Below are 18,665 nucleotides of genomic sequence, written 5' to 3' on the forward strand. Positions count from 1 at the left end.
AATCCAGATGCCGAGATTCATTCCGAGAACGACGATGGACCGATGTCTCAGCTGGGGCAACCGACAGAGTTGCTTAACGGTAATGAACCGCGAGGATGCGGGATTCCACCGTGCGCTGCAGGGCCGACCGAACCGCGAAGTCGATGGATCACCAAAACGGAATGAACTCATTATATTCAAGAGGATCCCCATTGTCCCCGGCCGTCCGATGTGTCAATATTCAGGGTTCCCAAGTTCCTGAAAGACACAAAAAGGGAAGCATATGTCCCTCAAAGAGTTTCGTTGGGTCCATATCATCACGGAAGTGCAGAGCTTCCTTCAATGGGCCATCACAAAGGAAGAGCCCTCCGTAGAATGATGAAGAGATTCAATGCGAATAAGAACCTGTCAGTTGATCCAAATGATATGGATTGCCTGCCATTTGATCCAAATGATATGGATTTCGCCAATCGTGCAATGGAGGAGATCCTGAAGCTGGAGAATCAAATCAGGGACAGCTACGAAGAAAACATCGATTGCGATGGAGAGACCCTCGCTCGGATGCTATGTTTGGACGGCTGCTTCCTTATAGAAGTATTAAGAAGTCTGGTTGTGGACAATCTCTCTAGAGACGAGGAAGACGAGGAGGATAAGTGCTATTACCCTATTTTTGGGGTAAATAAGCCTGCAAAAGACGAGGACCCTATTTTTGGGGTAAATAAGCTTGAATATGCTGCAAAAGTTGTATTGGACGACATTTTGAAGCTGGAAAACCAAATACCTTTCATCGTTCTCCTAAAGCTACTACAATTGGAGCTCAACTTGGCCGATGATGATGTCCACAAAGTGTTTTTCGTTCTGCTGAAAAGAGGTATATTACGTAAAGTCATCCCTTTCAACGATGTACATTTCGATGTCCACCAATGGCTCTTTCGTCATCATCTTTTGGGTTTGTTTCACACCATCATGGTATCTCCAACCGTCAAGCAGGGTGAGCAGGTAGATCCAGGTAAGTGCAGCATCCTCATTGATCGATGCAGCAGCAAGTGCATTAGGTTGCTCCAAGGCAAAAGAAAAGCGCTCCAAGGCAAAAGAAAAGCATGGAATGCCGCCGGCAAAAGAAAAGCATGGAATGCCGCCGGAAGAATCCCTCACGCAGTAGAATTAAGAAATGCTGGCATCAAATTTAAACCACTCCAGGGAGGCATCAAGGAGATTAATTTTGACAAGAACAGCGCCACAATTTTTCTTCCTCCGATACTTGTCATGGATGGGACAGAGAGATTCTTCCGTAACTTGATAGCTTTTGAGATGGACCGGACAGCTTTTGAGATGGACCGGACTTTTAGAATCAATTACATGACCTGTTACGTGTCTCTCATGGACGACTTGATCGACTCGGAACAGGACGTGGCTTTGCTAAGAAGAATGGGCGTCCTTACAAACTGGCTGGGGAGTGACAAACAGGTGGCCGATCTTTTCAACGGTCTATGCGAGGGAATCACCGTGAGTATGGTGGATGTCTTTGACAAACTGGCAGAAAAGGTGAATGCGCACTACAATAATGAAATGAAGGTCCAGATTGGAAATCTCGTGCAGGATCATTTTTCATCGCCGTGGAAAGCTTTAGCTTTGATCGCGGCAATTGTCATACTGGTGCTCACCGTGCTGCAAACGATCTTCACAATTATATCGACATATAAGTAGTCCCTCCCCTCTATTTATACCTTCGAAATAAATAATAGAGTGTAAATGATCTGTACCCGGTTTTTATACTTGTTTTGTATTATTGTAATTTGAGATGTTTGGTTATGAGGTTGTTAATTTAAAGATTTTTATATATTAATTTTTGGGTGAATGAGTTAGAGTGATTTTTTTAAAGCCTTAGTTTGATTAACAGATTAAATTTTATTTTTCACTCCAATTTATTAAAATTTGGTAGTACAATTTTGAGATGTTTTGTTATTTAAAAGATATTTTAGATTTTTAGTTATTTAAAAAATATTCTTAAATGTATAATTAAATTCAACAGTCCGAACATTAAAATTATATAAATTAAACCATTTAAACTCAAATTTTTAAATTTTTTTGGCCAAATTTTAATTAAAATTAACTATACCCAAACAAATCATTAAACTAAACTACTATTTTAATTCAACTTTAAATGAACAACTAAGATTTAATTTGCTGCAAATATGCGACTTCTCCTTTTGTGCAAATATGATTTTCTTGATCGAAGTTTGCGCCTTCTTTTGTGCGTTAGATCTGTAATAAATATTTTTTAATTTATAAGCCTGTAAGAAATTGAAGTGGAAGAGCCACTGTGCGTTAAGATACGCAAGACCGCAGTGCGTTTGAATTGGAAGACCGTTGTGCTTTTGAATTCGACGACTCTTCATTAATAACGGCTGCAATGAATGAGACGCTTCATGAACTGTTGCAGTGGTCCAGCAGCGTGGAGGTCGTAGTCAGTTGAGACGAAATTCAATAAATTTGTTGAGCTGCTGTTTAAATCTAACTGCGAAGCAGGTTGAACAGGCATCTCGGAAATTCAAGATAGTGCCATGATGTTTGTCGTACGTTATTGGTTCAAGCAATGTTGCAGGTTTACGAGGTTGTGGTCAAAGATGGGGTCGAGTCAATCATTAGAGTGAGTATTAGATGGCGGACAAATAAATGTTTGAGGAAGCTCCTTAACTACGTTTGTGAAGTTGGTGTTTCAGTGATGAAGAAGTTGGGAATGTGTCAAATTTAATTATTTTTACATCAAGTTATGAAGTTGAGAATGTAATGGAGTTATTAAAATGGTCAATTTCCAAATCTAATCATATTTCATTCGTGTAATATAATTAAAGACTATGTAATATAATATTTCATTGCCTGTAAGATTATCGAATGCTTTTCTTTGCGAGGAAGTTATGATCAAACTTATCCACACTCTGGTGCAAACATATCTGCATTCACTAACCCGACAATGTCGCTCTCCAAATTCTCTATTTGGATGCTGCCCAGCTAGATCCTTCGTATTTAGAGGTTTTAAAATATTGGTATTATTTTTCAATAATATATTCCAAAATGTTTGTTCTTTGGTACTTCTCTAAACATGGCACTACCTAAATTTTTCCTCATAATCTTTTTCTTTTTCAATTATTTATTGAAACCAGAGATATGAAATTGACATATCAAATATATAAATGGTTAAGATTGACATGATGTAATCAAATTATAATTAAAGCTTTTAAAAATATTAAATCTATTTAATAAAGAAATTTTTTTGAATCTAATTATATTTTTAAATATTATATTCAAATAATAGTTAAAAATAAAAATAAAAATCTAAAATATATAAAGTTTAGATTTCACATTTTAGGTATGGGTGTGTAATTCCATTTTATTTGAAAAAAAAAAACTAAAACTATTTTGATACTACTTTAGACCAAAGTTGATAATTCACCTTTTCCATTTGAAAAAAAAAATCAGTGAAATATTATTAATGATGATATTATTATAAATATCATACATATTATTAATCACTCAGATTATAAATACTATTAATCACTCATATTATAAATATTATTATTCATATTAGAGATTCAATATATCAATATTATATGAAATTGATGGATGAAATTAATACAATAAAGATGTATATATAGATATATGTCGCCAATAAGAAAATTATATATATATATATATATAGTTTTAAGTTAATAATTTTTAAATAAAAGGTATATGTAACCATTTAATTTAATAGATGTTATAATTTAATAATTAATTTAATTTAATATTACAAATAAATTCTATTGATTTTATAAATCAAAGGGATTAATAGTTAAAATCTAATAGATTAATATTATGAATCCTTGCTATTAATGATTATAAATATTATAAACTTAAAGGGTTCATAAACTCAATAAATTAATATTAAAAAATTAAGGGATTAATATTATAAATCTAGGGGATTAATATAAAACTCAAGCATTAATATTGAAAACCCAAAGATTATGAACAAGGGATTATTAATATTACAAATCCAAGGGAGTAATATTATTAATCCTTTGGCATTAATATTATAAACCAAAGGGATCAATAATATAAACGAAATGGTTTAATACTAAGTCTATGATATTAGCGTTTTTTGATATTAGTTTTATAATATCAAGAACTAATATTGATTTATAATTTATAATATTAGGGTTTATAATATTAATCAATTTCACAATCGTCCTTATAATGTTTATAATTAGTTGGGTTTATAATCCTTAGGCTTCTTAAGGATTTTTGCTCTACCATGCGTATGACTCTTAACACTGACAAAACAAAAGTTATGATTATCAAATCCAAGAAGGACACATATGCTAATTTTATGTATGACAATAATAATTTGGAGGAAGTATATTCTTACAAGTACCTAGGAATTGATATTGATCACAAGCTCAACTCGAACTATAGCATTGAGAAAAGGATTAATGGGGGGTGGAAAGTTTACTTTGGTCTTGAAAATAATTGTAAAACGACAAACCTTGTAATGTGGGATAAAAATAAGTTCCTCTTTGAAACTTTAGTCACTCTTGTTATCTTATATGGATGTGAGGTTTGGGGTTGCAACATCTCTAGAGAATCGTGGAGAAAGATTGATCAAATCTAGAAGTGCCTTATAACGTATAACCTGGAAATTAAAAGCAATACACCCTACCCTATTCTCCTTATAGAAGTAGGTATTTCCCCTATCGAAAGCCTAGCTATGACTAGGATTCTGTTGTACAAGCACAAGCTCAATAACATAGGAGATCATAGACTTCCCAAGCTAGCTTTAAATTCCAGCCAAAACCATCTAAGGCTCAAACGGGGGTGGTATAAAGACACGAGGGCCTGGATAAACCATTGGGAGATCAACGAGAACGATGCACTGCAAAACATTAATAACATTAAAAATATTGTTACTTCTAAGTTCAAAGAAAAAATGTGGTGTGAGAAAGATTTAGCGGCTAAAAGAAAATTGAGTTATTATAAGAAGGTCATCAACCCCACCCTAGAAGATCAAAAGTATCTCTCTGTTTTAGCTAGCTCAAAGAAGAAAATTAATTTAGCAAAGTTTAGAACGAACTCTCATGAGCTCCATAGTCAAACAGGGCGTTGGACAGTTCCTAAAACACCATGGACAGAAAGAATCTGCCATCTCTGTGATAATAGGAACATTGAGGATGAAACCACCTCCTCTTAGAGTGCCCCGCATACAACAACATTAGATCTCAGTTTCATAATCTTTGTCGCAATACTGACCTTCCTAGCCTTTTACGATGTCAAAATTATAGTGAGCTTGGGAGACTTCTCTCCAAGCTTTTTGAGCATAGAAATAAAATCTTAAATCAAACTAAATAATTTGTTTCTTTAGGTTCGATAGACCAAAGTTTAGTCTTAGTGGACGTTAAACATCATCCTCATCAATATTAATATTAGGGTTTATATTTTTATGCTTTAGTATTAATCCTAAGGTTTATGTTATTAATCCTAGGGTTTAGTGTCAATCCCTTGTGTTTATAATCTCTTGGGTCTATAATATTAATATTAAGATTTATAATCTTAAGGCTTATAATGATAAGGTTTATAATATTAATCATAGGTTTTATAATCATTTGGGTTTATAATATTCATCTTAGAGTTAAATATTAATATTATAAACCCTTGAGATTAATATTGTAAATCAAAGGGATTATTAATATTATAAATCCAAGGGATTATTAAAGCTAAGGATAGATCTTAAACCTAAGGGATAAGGATAAATCATAAACCCAAGTGATCGATATTAAAAATATAAAGGATTAATATTATAAAACAAACAAATTAATAAAACCAAGGGATTAATATTATAAACCCAAGGAATTAATAAACCCAAACAATTATTAATATTATAAACCTAAAGGAATAATATTAAAAACACTTAGGCTTAATATGAATTAATCGTTTGGGTTTATTAATCTAAGGATTCATATTCTTAGGGTATAATATTATTCATAGGGTTTATAATATTAATCCTAGGGTTTAATATAAATCCCTTGGGTTTACAATCATGGTCAACCATGGTCCAATGTCACATTGTGCTTGAGATTGTATCAATATGAAAATCAACCATGGTTCAACATCACATTATGACAAATATTGTCTCAGTATGAAAATGAACGATTGTAAACCATGATGAGCCATGTTTATTTTAGGGTCTATAATATTTATCTTAACCTTTTATACCCTAGGTTTATAATATTTATCCCTTCGGTTTAATATTGTTCCTTTGGGTTTATAATCCCTTGGGTTCTTAGTATTAATCCCTTGTGTTTTTAGTATTAATCCCTTGGGTTTATAATATCAATCCCTTGGGTTTATTAATCTAAGGGTTCATATTCCTAGGTTATAATGATGATGATAGTGGTTACCATCCACTGAGACCAAATTGGTCTATCGGACCTATAATTTTCTTAGTTTTTAATTGTCTGGATTCTCGTCTTTCTTGGCGAGATTGATGCTGTAGCTTTCTTTTTTTTCTCTACGGTCTGCCAACTTCCTTTATCTTGCATCTCCTTCATCTCTTATGGTTCTTGGGACATTGGTGTCTTAGCTTCGTGATCTATTGTGTTTAATATTATTCATAGGGTTTATAATATTAATCGATGGGTTTAATATAAATCCATTAGGTTTATAATCATAGTAAACCATGGTCCAACGTCACATTGTGACAAATATTTTCTTAATATGATAATCAACCAATGTTGCATTATGACAAGGATTGTCTCAATATGAAAATCAACCATGTTCCAACACCTCATTGTGAAAAAAATTGTCTCAATATGGAAATCAACCATGGTTAACCATAGTCAATAACCATGGTCACATTGTAAAAAAGATTGTCTCTTTGTCCAACGTTACATTGTGACAACCATGGTCATGCATGGTCAACCATGCTCCAATGTCGCATTGTGAAAAAGATTGTCTCAATATGAAAATCAACCATGGTCAACCATTGCCCAATGTCGCATTATGACAATGGTTGTCTCAATATGAAAATTAATCATAGTCAACCATAGTCCAACGTCGCATCGGGACAAATATTGTGTCAATATGAAAATCAATCGTAGTCAACCATGTTTATTTTAGGGTTTATAATATTTATCTTAGGGCTTCATGGGGGTTTCACTCAATGAACCTATGTCATATCACGTGTGTTCGTGGGATACTAAAAAATACCCTTTATTTGACTACGTATTGGAAAATACCTCTAAAAATGACATTATTTAACCCTCTGCCAATACTAAGTCAATAAACCTTCCCAATTTAAACCACTCCTACTTTCTCTAGATATGGTAAGTATCCATTTTTTCATTAACATTTTTTATACCTCTTTATATTTTTTCATTAACTTTGAGCTACATTTTTATACCTCCCAATATAATAACCATTTACCCCCTATTATATGCTCAATATATTTTGTCATTTTTTCCTCAATATATATCCCCCAATATGAATGCACATGGTATGGTATTCCCCCCCCAGTGAAGCCCCTTGTGTAGGGTTTCTACACCATTGGTTTATAATATTTATCCCTCAGGTTTAATATTATTCCCGTAGATTTATAGTCCCTTGGGTTTAACATTATTTCCTTTGGTTTAATACCTTGGGGGTTTAGATTTAATCCCTTGAGTTTATAATATCAATCCCTTGGGTTTATCAATCTAAGGGTTCATATTCCAAGAGTATAATATTATTCATAAGGTTTATAATATTAATCACAAGGTTTAATATAAATCCCTTAGGTTTATGATGGTGGTCAACCATGCGCAACCATGGTCCTATATCACTTTGTGACAAAGATTGTCTCAATATGAAAATCAACCATGGTCAAATGTCGCATTATGGCAAATATTGTCTCAATATGAAAATCAACCATCGTAAAACATAGTCAACCATGGTAAAACATGGACAACTATGTTTATTTTAGGGTTTATAGTTTTTATTTTGGGATTTATATACCTAGGATTTATAATATTAATCTCTTGGGTTTATCCCTTCAGTTTAATATTACTCCCTTGAGTTTATAATCCCTTGGGTTTTTAGTATTAATCCCTTGGGTTTATAATATTGATCCATTGAGTTTATTAATCTCAGGATTCATTTTCCTAGGGTGTAATATTATTCATAGTGTTTATAATATAAATCCTTGAGTTTAATATAAATTCCTTGGGTTTATAATCATGGTCAACCATGCACATTATGACAGATAATTTCTCAATATGAAAAATCAACCATGGTCTAACGTCACAATGTGACAAAGATTGTCCCGATATGAAAATCAATCATCAACCATGGTCCAACGTCACTTTGTGACAAAGATTGTCTCAATATGAAAATGAACCACAATCAACCATGGTCAACCATGTTTATTTTAGGGTTATAATATTTATCTTAGGGTTTATATACCTTTCATTTATAATATTAATCCATTGAGTTTACAATACCTTGGGGTTTTAGAATTAATCCCTTGGTTTTATAATATCAATCGCTTTAGTTTATTAATCTAAGGGTTCATATTTCTAGGGTATAATATTATTCATAGGATTTATAATATTAATCCTAGTGTTTAATATAAATCCCTTGGGTTTACAATCATGGTCAACCATGGTCAACAATGGTCGAATGTCACATTGTGGAAAAGCTTGTCTCAATATGAAAATCAACCATGGTCAACCATGGTCCAACGTCGCATTGTGACAAAGATTGTCTCAGTATGAAAATCAACAATGGTAAACCATGGTCTACCATGTTTATATTAGGGTTTATGATATTTATCTTAAGGTTTTTATACCTTGGGTTTATAATATTTATCCCATGGGTTTAATATTATTCCCTTGGGTTTATAATCTCTTGGGTTGTTAGTATATATCAATCCCTTAGGTTTATAATATCAATCATTTTGGTTTATTAATCTAAGGTTGCATACTCCTAAGGTATAATATTATTCATATGGTTTATAATATTAATTTTTGGGTTTAATATAAATCCATTGGGTTTATAATTTGTAAGTTTTAAGCTCGTACATAAATTACCTACATACAAATTCTAAAACAGAAAATAAACAATGTGGGAGCATAACACATAAAGCACATATACACAGAGATTTTCCCTTGGATCCCAAAATTGGGACTACCAATTTGATTTTTCACTATTTTCCTTTCAATGTTACAATATATATACATACATGCTGAAGCATCCAATACCATGGACTGAAAACCATCGCGCCAAAAACCATGTGCAAAAACCATGCACAAAACCATAGGTAGGTTCGTCCACTTAATATAGGGTCCAAAAAAAATTCCTTCCTCAAATCTCCTGTGACCCCCCACTGAGCAATCGACGCAACGAAGGGGGAGCTCTGCCCCCCCTCTAACCCCTCGTTAACTAGGTGGGCTAGTCGTGGAAAGAATATAACACAACCTAACATTCTCCCACTTGTTGTTTTCTTTCCATTGGGGATCATAAGAGAGTTTAGTCATTTATCTAGCCTTGCAATGCCCATTATTTCTGTACACCAAGAGAACTTCTCAGAGCTCACAAATTTTGTTAATGCATCTGCAGTATTCTTCAAAGTGTCCACCTTTACCAGCAACACCTTTTTGTCTTCTATCATATCCCTCACAAAGTGATAGTGAACATCAATGTGCTTTGTCTTTGAATGGTAAGCAGGATTCTTTGCCAAAAAATTGCACTTTGGTTGTCACAGTCTATCCTTATAGCTCCCTATACTAACCCCATACTTGAACATAATCTCTACAACCAAACTGCTTCCTTGTTTGCATGAGTGGCTTCCATGTATTTTGCTTTGTAGTTGATAGTGACACTACAGATTGTTTCTTAGTCATCCAACTGACTGCACCTCCAAATAGGTTAAACACATGCCCACTTGTAGATCTTCTCTGATCCAGATCTCCAGCCCAGTTTGCATCAGCAAAGCCACGACAATCTAGGTTGGAAAGACATGAACAAGAAATTCATCCAGGAAAAATGGAGGTGATATAGATGATTCTGATTCACCTGTTGATATGGATGTTTCTTACGTTTATGAACTAAATTTGTCTACATATTTTGAACCAACTTCCTTCAAAGAAGCCACGTCTCATGATGAATGGAAAGAAGTGATGCAAAAGGAGTATGATGCCTTGATAAAGAATGACACTTAGAAGCTGGTTGATCCTCCATTGGGAACCAAACCAATTGGCTGCAAGTGGGTCTACAAGAACAAGTATAAAGCTGATGGCTCACTTGACAAGCACAAAGTTAGGTTTGTGACAAAATGTTTTGCTTAGAAGGAAGGGGTCGATTATGAGGAGACTTTTCCCCCATAGCAAAATGGGCTACCATCCGGACACTCTTTGCCTTAGCAGCTCAGAACGGTTGGAAAGTCCATCAAATGGATGTAAAAACTGCTTTCTTGAATGAGAATCTGAAAGAGAATGTTTTTATATCCTAGTGTGAAGGATTTGTTGTGAAGGGACATTAACATAAAATATGCAAACTTTTGAAATCCTTGTATGGCCTCAAGCAAGCACCGCAAACCTAGTATGAAAATTTAACTGAGCATCCTCTGAAATTCAAGTTCAAACATTATGATCTTGATGATGGAACTTTGTTTGTCAAGAAATTTGGCAAAATAGTTGTATATCTTGTGGTATATGTAGATGATCTTTTGATTACAATGAACAATGAGACCTACATTGCATCCATAAAGAAGGAATTGAGGAGAGGTTTTGAAATCACTGACTTGGGCTATGTTCACTACTATCTTGGTATTGAAGTAACTCAACATCCGAAGTCTATATTCATCTCTCAAAAGAAGTACATTGGAGATCTGTTGAACATGTTTGGCATGACTGAGTGCAATCCTCTTACTACTCCAATGGAACAAAACTTAAAGCTCACATGCATTGAAGGAAAATAATTTGTGGATGGAACAAAGTATAGAGAACTTGTAGGAAGTCTCAACTACCTGATTACTACTAGATGATACATTTCGTTTGTTGTTGGAATCCTCTCCAGGTTTATCCAAAAGCCTTGTGAGGGACATTGATCTATTGCAAAAAGATTTCTAAAGTACTTGAAGGGAACCTCAGACTTTGGACTCAAGTATACATAGGTGAGCCAGCTTAATTGTAATTTAGACTTTGATGGAGACAAAGAAACTAGAGTATCTACTTCAGGTTATTTTATGAGTCTTGGATTAGGAGCTATCTCCTGGAGATCACGCAAACAATCAGTTGCAGCAGATTCCACAATAGAGGCAGAATATGTGGCAGCAACTGAGGCAACAAAAGAAATTGTGTGGCTCAAGAAAATTCTGGAATATTTGCAAGTAAAACAGGTACATTCAGCTCCACTCATGATTGACAACACCTCTGCAATAAAGTTGGCCAAGAATCCAAAGTTCCATGATTGAACGAAGCACATCAATATAAAATACCATTTGATTCGACGTCATGTTGAGGTCCCGCAACCCTTACCTCATACGGGACGATAAGTCCTACCGCCTTTACGGCAGGATGGAGGGCTAGTCCTACCTCTTACGTGTAAACAGAGCTCGTTGGAATAATAATCTTTTTCAATTTTAATTTTCTTTTGAATTTTATTCAACCATTTATTGCTTGCCAGTATGACACATATGTACCCCTTGCCTCACACTTTTGCCATGGCAATAAGTCCCACTGCCTTTACACGCGGATGGAGGGTTGTTCATATCTCTGGCGCGCAGAGAGAGATAGTTGGATTAATAAAATTAGTGTAAAATAAAATTAAAATTCTATGCATCCAATTCTTTTGGTGTTTGGTGCACTATGCCATATGCGGAGCCCTCATTCCAAGGTATTTTAAATAACCTAAATGTACCATTTGTTTAAAAATTTCAGATGTTTTTAGGGAGATTTTTTTGGAATTTTTTTGGGTGGGTTTTTTGGTCTAATATTTCTAAAATCTCCTAGGAATTTATTGAAATCACAAGCTTGATGGGTAATCTATGCACACTCAAGTGTTTTGGGTGTTTTTCAGGGTGCTGAAGCCATATATGCAGTGAAAAAATTAATTTAAATAACAAAAATCAAGATTTTACTTCAAATATTTCTCCAGAATAGACAACTCGGTTAAAAATTATAATTATGAAATTTGGATTAAAAAAATAATAAATTAATATTTGTACAAATCATTTTATTAAAAAATAAAAAATATTTTTTTTTTGATTTCACATGAAATGATTAAAAAAAATAATAATTTAAAAAACAAAAATAAAAAAATCTTGTATTCAACATTTAATAATGAGTACATCTATGAAACCTAAATATTTATGAAAATGAATTGTCATTGTACTAAATACCAAACCAAGTGTCAAAATATTTAATAAATAATACACCTATCAAATCTATACGTAGTAATTTATTTTTACACTTCACTTTTTCAATATTTATTTTTACTACATAGTTTTAGTAATAACACTCTACAAGACAATAAATATAGTCATTCATATCTTATATTATATTATATTAATTTTAATTTGACACTTTTTAAATTTTTATTTTTCATTTTTATTTTTTTAGTAAGTGAGAAAACCTATCATATCTTAGTTGTCAAAATTTTAATTAATAATTAGATAATCAATTTAATATAAAATCATTGAGAACATATTTTTAAGTTACAATATTCATTTTAATTTATTACATAAACCATTTAAATTTATTTTTAAATATAATTTATTCATTTAGACAATGTTTAATTTATTTATTTTTTTTATATGAAAATTATTGATGTTACATTTCAAAAATTATATATTTTTAATTTTAATATATATTTTTAAATAATAATAATAATAATGATATTTCAATTTTAAGAGATATAAATATGATATTATATGTAAAGCTATTTTAAATTGAGTTTATGATTACTATATATGTGTGGTTTTGGAGTTTTTTACTTCTATAAACGTTTAAATTAATCTCAGGCAACTATCAGTTACATGGTTTTGGAAGTTTTTAACTCTATATATTTAAATTAATCTAAAGTTACATGGTTTTGGAAGTTTTTAACTCTATATATTTAAATTAATCTAAAGTAAATATCAAGCAATATACTAAAGATGTACTAAGCAATAATGTTGCATATTACACTTCTTATATTATAATTACTTAAACTCTTTACCCTATGTATATTTTCGTAATTACTTGAACTTTTAATTTTAAGCTATATGCATTTATTACATTAATTCATTTTTAACTCTAATTTATATGATTTTATTATATTAAAAGATTTGTTAGACACATTTATCATTGGCTATTAAGTGTGATTCATGACAAGATAAACCATAATTAATTTAGTGTGGTTTATTTTGATGATAAACCACACTGGATAGTTCTAAACAAGTTAATTTATGATGATGTAATTTAAAAAAAAAATTGCTTCACATTTATCATATTAAATAATTTAACCTATTAAATCATTTAAGAGAAATTGTTAAATAATTTAACATATTAAATCGAGAAATTTAGAAATATGACCGTTAATTTCATGCATTAAAGATGTTTGAGATGAGGAAGGGAAGAGTGGGTTCTGTAGGTCAACATCTCGTATGCTTATGTGATCTTCCCACAACTATTGTGAAGTAGATTGTTTTCTACGGATGTGGAAGGGAAGAGTGGGTTATGTAGGTCATCATTTGCTATGCTTATGTGATATTCCAACAACTATTTTGAAGTGGACTATTTTCTGACTCTCGGTTTTTTGTTTTCCAGTCTTAACCCATGCTGCTATTTGGACTCTCCCATGCGTTTCTGCCCCTTTCAGACTTATTGTCTTGCCTGCTGTGTGAAGTATTATGTGCTTCTTTATAACTATGATGCTTACTAGAGGTACAAGGTGGAGAAAGTTTTTGCAACTCCACTGAAGGGGAGACATAGCTGTAAGAAGCAAAAGAAAAAGTAATCTCTGCACGAGAACTGTTCTAATAAAATGTTTGAAGCCAAGATTCATATCCACAGTGATGACGAATGGACGTTGCCGCAGGATGTAGCGCCTCATTCAGACAGTGATGATAGACGGATGTCGCAGCAGAGGTAACTGATACCGCAAAACTGGATCAGCGAGGATGAATGGATTAATTATCTTCAAGCGGATCTCGACGTTGCTTTCGGGCCGTAGTCTACTGTGCCCACGTCCATATTTACAGTTCCCAAATCCCTAAAGGCACAAAAAGGGAAGCATATGTCCCTCGACAAGTATCGTTGGGTCTATATCATCACGGAAGTGCAGAGCTTCGTTCATGGACCATCAAGAGGGAAGAGCCCTACGTACAATGATAACCAGGAGCAATATCAATATGGATTTCGCCAATCATGCAAGTGATGAGATCCTACTGCTGGAGAACAAAATCAGGTACAACTACAAAGAAAGCATCCATTGAAATGGAGAGACCCTTGCTCGAATGCTGAGTGTTAAGTATGAAGCCAAATTCATGAATCACATGCAGGATTCTAGATTCTTCTACACCGCCATTAGTTTCTAGATCTTTCTACACCGCCATTAGTTTCTAGATCATTCTAGACCTCCATCTGAATCACACATAGGATTCTAGATCCTTCTTCAGCCTCTATAAATTTGTAATTTCTCTGGTTAAGGAATGCAAGCCAAGGCCCAAGCTTGTTATGTAATGAAAAGTGATTTCTGTTCCCCAGTGATTGTTTTATCTATTCCGCTGTTTCTAACTGAGTAATCTTATTGTTTCTCCATTTTTCTGTCTCTATGAATTATTCTCTGCTATTGTCGTCTAAGTCTTTAAGTATGAATCTGTTGTGTGTTATGTATGCTCTGATCTAACAACTGGTATCACAGGTAGGGTCAAATATCCACTGTGCAAGCCGCTTAGTGCCATTGCCTTGCTCTGGCAGCGATCGTTAAAACGTTGACTGTTACCTCTGGAGCTATTAGAGGATCTGTCCAGCTAAGGAACGCTGGAACTAAAAGACAGTTGCTGCAAAAAAAACAAGGTCATGGATCTATGTTCAAACGTGTTGTTGGAGTTTGAAACGTGGAGATCCATGGAGTTTAGAGTTGAAATGTGGTGTTCGTAAGTTTTTTTTTCACATCAAGCTTGCACGTATAGTGAAGTTTTTTCTCAAACCAACAAATGTATGTGTGAAATGTGAAAAGGTTAAAACATCATATATGTTTTTATATTTATTATGAAACATATATAACTATATGTTGGAATTTTGAAAAGTATATTTTAAAAAGGAACAAGAATTTTGAAAAGGGTATTTTAAAAGAAGGAAGGTCATTATTACTAAATTTTAAAGAGTAATAATTAAAGTTTTATTTTTAAGTGGAGTTTTTTTGTGTTTTGCGGTGTGAATTTGATTGAAAATGGAGATAACAGTTACAGATATGGAGAAGTTGAGCGGGGCTAATTTTTCCCTATAGAGATCACAAATGGAGGATATACTGATTTTAAAGGATCAATATTTGCCGATTGAGGGCACAACAAAGAAACCCTCATCGATGAAAATGAAGAGTGGAATAAGCTAGATAGAAAGGCGATTGCAACAATCTGCCAATATTTAGCAAAGAATGTTTATTTCAATGTGTCTGAAGAAAATACGGCTGAAGGATTATGGAAGAAGCTCCATGATCTATATGAGAAGAACATGGCATCAAACAAAGTGTTCTTGATGAAGAAGCTTTATAATTTCAAAATGAAGGAGGGTGCTTTAGTTTTTCAGCACTTGAATGCATTTAATATTATTACTAATCGGCTTGCCTCTGTTAAAATCATTTCAGATGATGAAATTAGAGCTATTTTGCTAATGTGTTCTATGCCAAACAGCTGGGAAAATTTAATTGTAGCTATGAGCAGTTTAACAGCTATAGGGACCCTGAAGTTTGATGATGTCAGCAGCAGTTTAATGAATGAGGATCTGCGACGCAAGTCAATTACGGAAAGTGAGGGAGGAGAGGCTCTAGCTCTAGCTGATCGTGGTAGGAGAATGGATCGAGGCCGGCAAAGGCGATCAAGATCGAGAGGCCGATGAAAATCAAGGAGAGGCAGAATCATCTGCTTTCATTGTGGCAAACCCGAGCACATGAAGAAAGAATGTCGATTCTGGAAGAAAGGACAAAAAGATCAGAGATCGTCGAGTACAAATCACAAGTCATCCAGCACAAATGAAGGTGAGACAACTGCTGTAGCCATAGATGGTGATGTGTTTTTTATTGTTTCAGTAGAGGATGCATGTGCATATACATCTAGCATTAGCTTTGATTGGATCCTTGACTCTGGGGCATCTCACCATGTAACCCCATGCAAAGATAGTTTTGTTCCATATAATCCCGATGATTATGGTAGAGTGCATTTGGGGACTAATAATTTTTGCAGTATTGTTGGAGTGGGAGATGTCCAAATCAAGATGAAAGATGGACAAGATATATTGTTGAAACAGGTCAGGCGTGTACCAGAAATGCGCATGAGTTTAATCTCTATTGGACGACTGGATGATGAAGGCAATTCGATAAGCTTTGGAAAAGGAGGCTCGAAAATTAGCAAAGGTGCATTGGTTGTAGCCAAAGGACCCAAGACAGGAACATTATACACATTGAAAACACTGCTAGGAAAATCAGATTTGGCTGCTGTCACAAAAGAAGGAAATTCAGCAGATCTGTGGCATAAGCGTTTGGGTCACATGAGCGAGAAGGGCTTAAAAATCCTTCTTGATAAAAATTTATTGCCAGGTTTGAAATCCTACAATCTTGATCTTTGTGAGCATTGTATATATGGTAGACAAAGAGGGGTTTCATTCCTTAGAGGTGGCCATGATAGAAAGAAAAATGTGTTAGAATTGGTACACTCAGATGTGTTTGGGCCTGTTAACATCAAATCATTAGGAGGAGCATCATATTTCGTAACATTTATAGATGATGCATCCAGGAAGGTTTGGGCATATCCTATGAAAAATAAAACTAAAGTGTTTGGAATATTTCAAAAATTCCATGTTGTTGTTGAAAGAGAGACTAACAGATTGCTGAAGTGTTTAAGAATAGATAATGGTGGAGAATATTGCTCAAATGCATTAAAGGAATATTTTAATAGGTTTGGCATAAAGCATGAGAAGACTGTGCCTGGTACTCCTCAACAAAATGGTGTCGTAGAAAGGATGAATCACACCATTATGGAAAAGGTGCGAAGTATGTTGTCCAATTCTTGTTTGGAGAAGAATTTTTGGGATGAAGCAGTCAGGACCACTTGCTACTTCATAAATAGATCTCCAACTACAGCCTTGGATGGCGGTATCCCTAAAGAAGTTTGGACTGGCAAGAATTTGAATTATTCTCACTTGAAAATCTTTGGATGTGAAGCATTCGTACATATTCCCAAAGAAAATAGAACTAAGCTAGATGATAAATCTATGAAATGCATTTTTTTGGGATATGCGGATGAAGATTTTGGTTATCATCTATGGGATCCTGTAAAACATAAAATTATTAAAAGCAGGGATGTTATATTTAATGAGTCAGAAATGTTCAAGAGGACTGTAGGTGAGTTGGAGGTCAAGAACGTTATTGACATGTTTGAAGAGCAGCAGGAAAACATACCACCAATACAAGAAAAGGAACAGCAAATTCAAGAGCATGAAGAAAAACAAGTGGAAAATGATGAACAACAAGAAGAAGGAATCTTCCAGGAACCTTTACAGAAGATTCAACCTGATAATGCACCACCACAGTTGGTTCGCAGATCTTCTAGGCCTCATAAGCCTTCACAAAGGTATCCTCCTTCAAACTATATTTTTTTGACTAATGAAGGTGAACCTAATTGTTTTTTAAGAAGCTTGTAAAGTCGAGCACAATAAAGAATGGAAGAAAGCAATGGAAGAATAAACGAACTTTTTGTAGGAAAATAAAACTTGGGAGTTGGTAAACCTCCCAAAAGGTAGAAAGGCTCTACAAAACAAATGGGTTTACAAGATTAAGAATGAAGGTGACGAAAAGAAGGAGAGGTATAAAGCAAGGCTGGTGGTGAAAGGTTTTGCCCAAAAAGAAGGTATTGACTTCACTGAAATTTTATCACCTGTTGTTAAAATGTCATCCATTAGAGTCATTCTTGGTCTGGTTGCTGCTTTAGACTTAGAATGTGAACAGTTAGATGTAAAAATTGCTTTCCTTCATGGTGAATTGTAGGAAGAAATTTATATGGAGTAGCCAGAAGGCTTTATAGAAAAAGGCAAAGAAGGCCTTGTTTGTAGGTTGAAGAAGAGTCTCTATGGGTTGAAACAGGCACCTCGACAATGTTACAAGAAATTTGATTCATTCATGTTGGAACATGGTTTTCAGAGGTTGGAAGCTGACCATTGTGTCTAGATCAAGAGGTATGATCAAGGAAAGTATATCATATTATTGTTATATGTGGATGACATGTTGATTGTTGGGCACGATAAGAATAAGATCAATAGGTTGAAGAAAGATTTGGGTAGAAAATTTGCAATGAAGGATTTGAGACTAGCACAAAAGATATTGCGCATGCGGATTATGCGTGACAGGAAAAAAAAAGGTTGTGGCTGTCACAGGAAAAATATATCAAGAACGTGATTGGCAAGTTTAATATGAAGGATGCCAAG

The 18,665-nt window shown here is 33.9% G+C and overlaps 1 protein-coding gene across 1 annotated transcript; it reads left to right on the plus strand.

Moving 5' to 3' along the window:
* Window positions 1–321: 321 nt before the first annotated feature.
* On the plus strand, window positions 322–1,789 carry LOC149197088 (putative UPF0481 protein At3g02645). The gene has a single exon (XM_089403847.1). The coding sequence runs from the start codon at window positions 322–324 to the stop codon at window positions 1,684–1,686; it is 1,365 nt and encodes a 454-aa protein (XP_089259973.1). The 3' UTR covers window positions 1,687–1,789.
* Window positions 1,790–18,665: the final 16,876 nt, after the last annotated feature.

The sequence above is a fragment of the Pinus tabuliformis genome, chromosome 2_2 (assembly GCF_031772625.1).
Source record: "Pinus tabuliformis cultivar Carrire ecotype Pingquan chromosome 2_2, CPIR1, whole genome shotgun sequence".
Lineage (NCBI taxonomy): Eukaryota > Viridiplantae > Streptophyta > Pinopsida > Pinales > Pinaceae > Pinus > Pinus tabuliformis.

Coding starts and splice junctions, on each gene's coding strand:
- LOC149197088 (XM_089403847.1), top strand. CDS start 322: ATGGGCCATCACAAAGGAAGAGCCCTCCGTAGAATGATGAAGAGATTC.